This window comes from Cyprinodon variegatus, unplaced genomic scaffold (assembly GCF_000732505.1).
Source record: "Cyprinodon variegatus isolate N-32 unplaced genomic scaffold, C_variegatus-1.0 Scaffold516, whole genome shotgun sequence".
NCBI classification, from domain to species: domain Eukaryota; kingdom Metazoa; phylum Chordata; class Actinopteri; order Cyprinodontiformes; family Cyprinodontidae; genus Cyprinodon; species Cyprinodon variegatus.
The window spans coordinates 333,420-336,437 of NW_015150969.1; the positions used below are offsets into that span (position 1 = coordinate 333,420).

The 3,018-nt window shown below is 36.7% G+C and overlaps 1 protein-coding gene across 1 annotated transcript in view; it reads left to right on the forward strand.

Annotated features, from left to right (window-relative positions):
- The first annotated feature begins 1,064 nt into the window (after positions 1-1,064).
- rnmt (RNA (guanine-7-) methyltransferase) overlaps positions 1,065-3,018 on the forward strand; it is a 7,503-nt gene continuing 5,549 nt past the window's right edge. Inside the window, exons 1-2 of the mRNA XM_015390852.1 lie at positions 1,065-1,116; positions 2,674-2,825. Of these exons, the coding sequence (XP_015246338.1) occupies positions 2,679-2,825 (147 nt within the window). The 5' untranslated portion in view covers positions 1,065-1,116; positions 2,674-2,678. The remainder of the gene's footprint in view (positions 1,117-2,673; positions 2,826-3,018) is intronic.

The following is a 3,018-nucleotide window of genomic DNA, read 5'->3' on the forward strand; positions in this document are numbered from 1 at the left end:
AACCTCCAGCAGAACCAGGCTCAGTGTGAGCGGCCATCTGCCGAGGCTGACTGGGGTTCAAGGAGACAGAAGCAGAGATACAAAAAGCAGCTGTAAAAGGCGGTCCGGTCCAGGAAACACACAGCCTGGCAGACGAGCTCTGAGCCAACTCCCATGTCAGAGAATGAAGAGAGTATATCCAGCCAGTCTGGAAAACAGGCCGATCTCCAACATCTATAAACAAAGGTGTTAATGGCAGCAGAACAGCTGATATTTCTCTCCAGGATGGTGTCACAGCCAAACAAAAACAGACGCGGGAAAGCTACTACGAGGAAAAAGCAGAGAGAGCATAATGTTAGAGATTGAACAAACAGATTCTGCAGAGTGGGAGAATAGAGATAGAATGAAGCAGAATGATAAAATAGGGGTCCCTATGTCCCCCAGAAGTCTAAACCTATAGCAGCATAACTATAGAGATAGCTCCGGATAACCCGAGCCACTCTAACTATAAGCTTTATCAAAAAACAGCTGTTGAATCATCCGCTGCTATGGTTTACTGCTAGGAGATGGAGAATATTGAGGCAGTGCTTCGTGTTTCTAGACTAATTTAAAATCTTTGAAAATAATGAAATTTTTCAAATAGTATTATGTATACTTTTATGGAAGTCCAATCTGATTTAGCTGTTTTAACTTATATATGTTTTATGTTCATTCTAAGGTGGTATATATTTATAAGGTGGCCTATATTTATTTATTTCACCGAATGAAAGTCAGATTGATATCCTCCAAATGTGACCTGTAACACTCTGAAAAACGCATGCAGACAACAACAAAATAGATTATTAACGATAAAAATGCGAGCAATGTATGCAAAAGTGGGACACTTAAAAAAAAATTTAAATAAAAAAGATATTTATAGGAACAAGATATGCCATGCATGATACAAGATATGCCTGTACATGATATTATTAAATCTATTATCTCTAGTAAACTTTGCCATTCTGTGTCCCTCAGATAGTAAATCCGTTAACTGTGATAATTTGATTCACAGCAGCAGATTCGGTTGATGACAGACGAATGAGAGAACTCAAAAACCGGAAGCTGCTTCTTGCGCATGCGTCGTTTCAACAGATTACAGTGAGTATATGGATGTCTTTTTACAACGCTAAGCTTAAATAAGCAAACTAAACATCGAGTTTTTATGTCTGTCCTATGTTTTCCTGCATCAGACAGACATTATTGTTTGGCTCCTTCATAAACTAATGTATTATTTTCTTATTTTTACAGTACTGAGGTGGTGGCGCTAGCTTGCTATCAGACCGATTGCTAATGTTAGCAAATGAAAGAAGTTCACGTTCCAAAATGGATTATCCTCCTGTTTTTTCTTTATCAGATTTTTTTTTTAACCCAAACACGCTAAAACCAGTCAGTCCAGTTAAACCCGTGAACTAAAACTAAAAATAACAACGTGTTTTGTTTCGAGCATCATTGCTTTTCATTTTAAACCTGCTACTATTGGAAGTCAGACTCAATTTCCAGTCAAAGTGAGATCTCTGTCTGGCAGGATGTGATATTTAATGCTACTAGCAGACCTATATTTAGCTCCTCAGTCAATAGAAAGCTGAAGTTTCTTTATTAGAGAATATAGACCGAAACACTTTAACCCCAATATTTGATTATGGGCAAGATTATTTACAGGACTATAGCTGCAGTTGTACTGTGTGTGTTTATATAATCTGGACATTGCAGTATTGATTTTTGCAATAAATCAAATTTTTATTATTTTATATCAGAATCGTTTCAGGAATTTAAAATAATCCTCACCCCTTCATATTTAACAACTCCTTGGAACATTGTGATTTAAAAAAAAACAGTTGAAATTATTCTAGTAAATAAGATAAAATAACTCTAATCTTTAATGCATAATAAAATCCTGTTAAAATAATTAATGGAGATGTTTTGAGGGTATGAACCTTGTTAGGTCATTCCATGGGCTACTGTATGGCCCATGGAAGAAAGTAAATCTGTCCTTAATCAGAAATTACAAAAATTAAGTGGAATTCATCGCAGGAAATAAAGTGACTGCTGTCATAGAGAACAGCTTGTATTTTCTGACATACCTTTTTTTAAACTTTTTTTTATTATAAAATATCTCATCTTTGGAGCATGTGTGAGCTGTGTTTGTTATAATTACATTAAAAACTAAAGGTACTTACTTGAAAATGACATACGGCATCATCCAAAATTTATTGTTATAAACAGGCTTTTGGTGACCTTTCATTCCAATCTAATCCTTCCTCTGACAAAGGATTTTTTAATTCATGTTTTGTGATTTATGATATATTTAGCATGGTTTCTGCACATACCAGACAGTTTGCAATAAGATCAGTTATAAAATGGATCTTTTTGCCCATTTTTAAAGTGTGATTTTATCCCCGGTTAATGAAAGTAGTGTACAACCTTCCCTGATGTCCTTTAGGTTTTACATGCTACTCTGGACCAACACACCTGGTATAAATGGCTGGTTTGCCTCCTCAGTGTGGTATGGCATTGATTCTGATGTGATGCAAAATGGTGGCCCTTGAGGACTCGAGTTGTACACTTATTCTCTAGAACATGGGATTTCATTATTTTTTTTTTTTTATCGTTTCTAGTTAATCACTCTCCTGTCTTCTCTTTATTTATTCCTGACAGAAAGCATGGAACAGGGAGAGAAAAAACAGGGAGGAGCGAATGGAGAGGAAGGAGCAACACCAGCAGCAGCAAGAGAGCCAGAACAGAAATTGGAGTTGAAGAGATTAAATAAAGGAGAGGATGAGGAGGATGTTTCTCCTGCTAAAAAGCTGGTAGGCTCATTGACTTTAGCGTGTCACCATTAGGGGTGTTGGAAAAGATCGTTTTGGCGATATATCGTGATATTCGGCTGCCCAATATAATATCGATCTTTCACTTCTTAGTATCGATTAAAAAAAATGGTTGCCACCACTCTGGCAGAAAGCACTGTGGAGCCCTTTAACTGTGCATGCAGCACCAAATCTG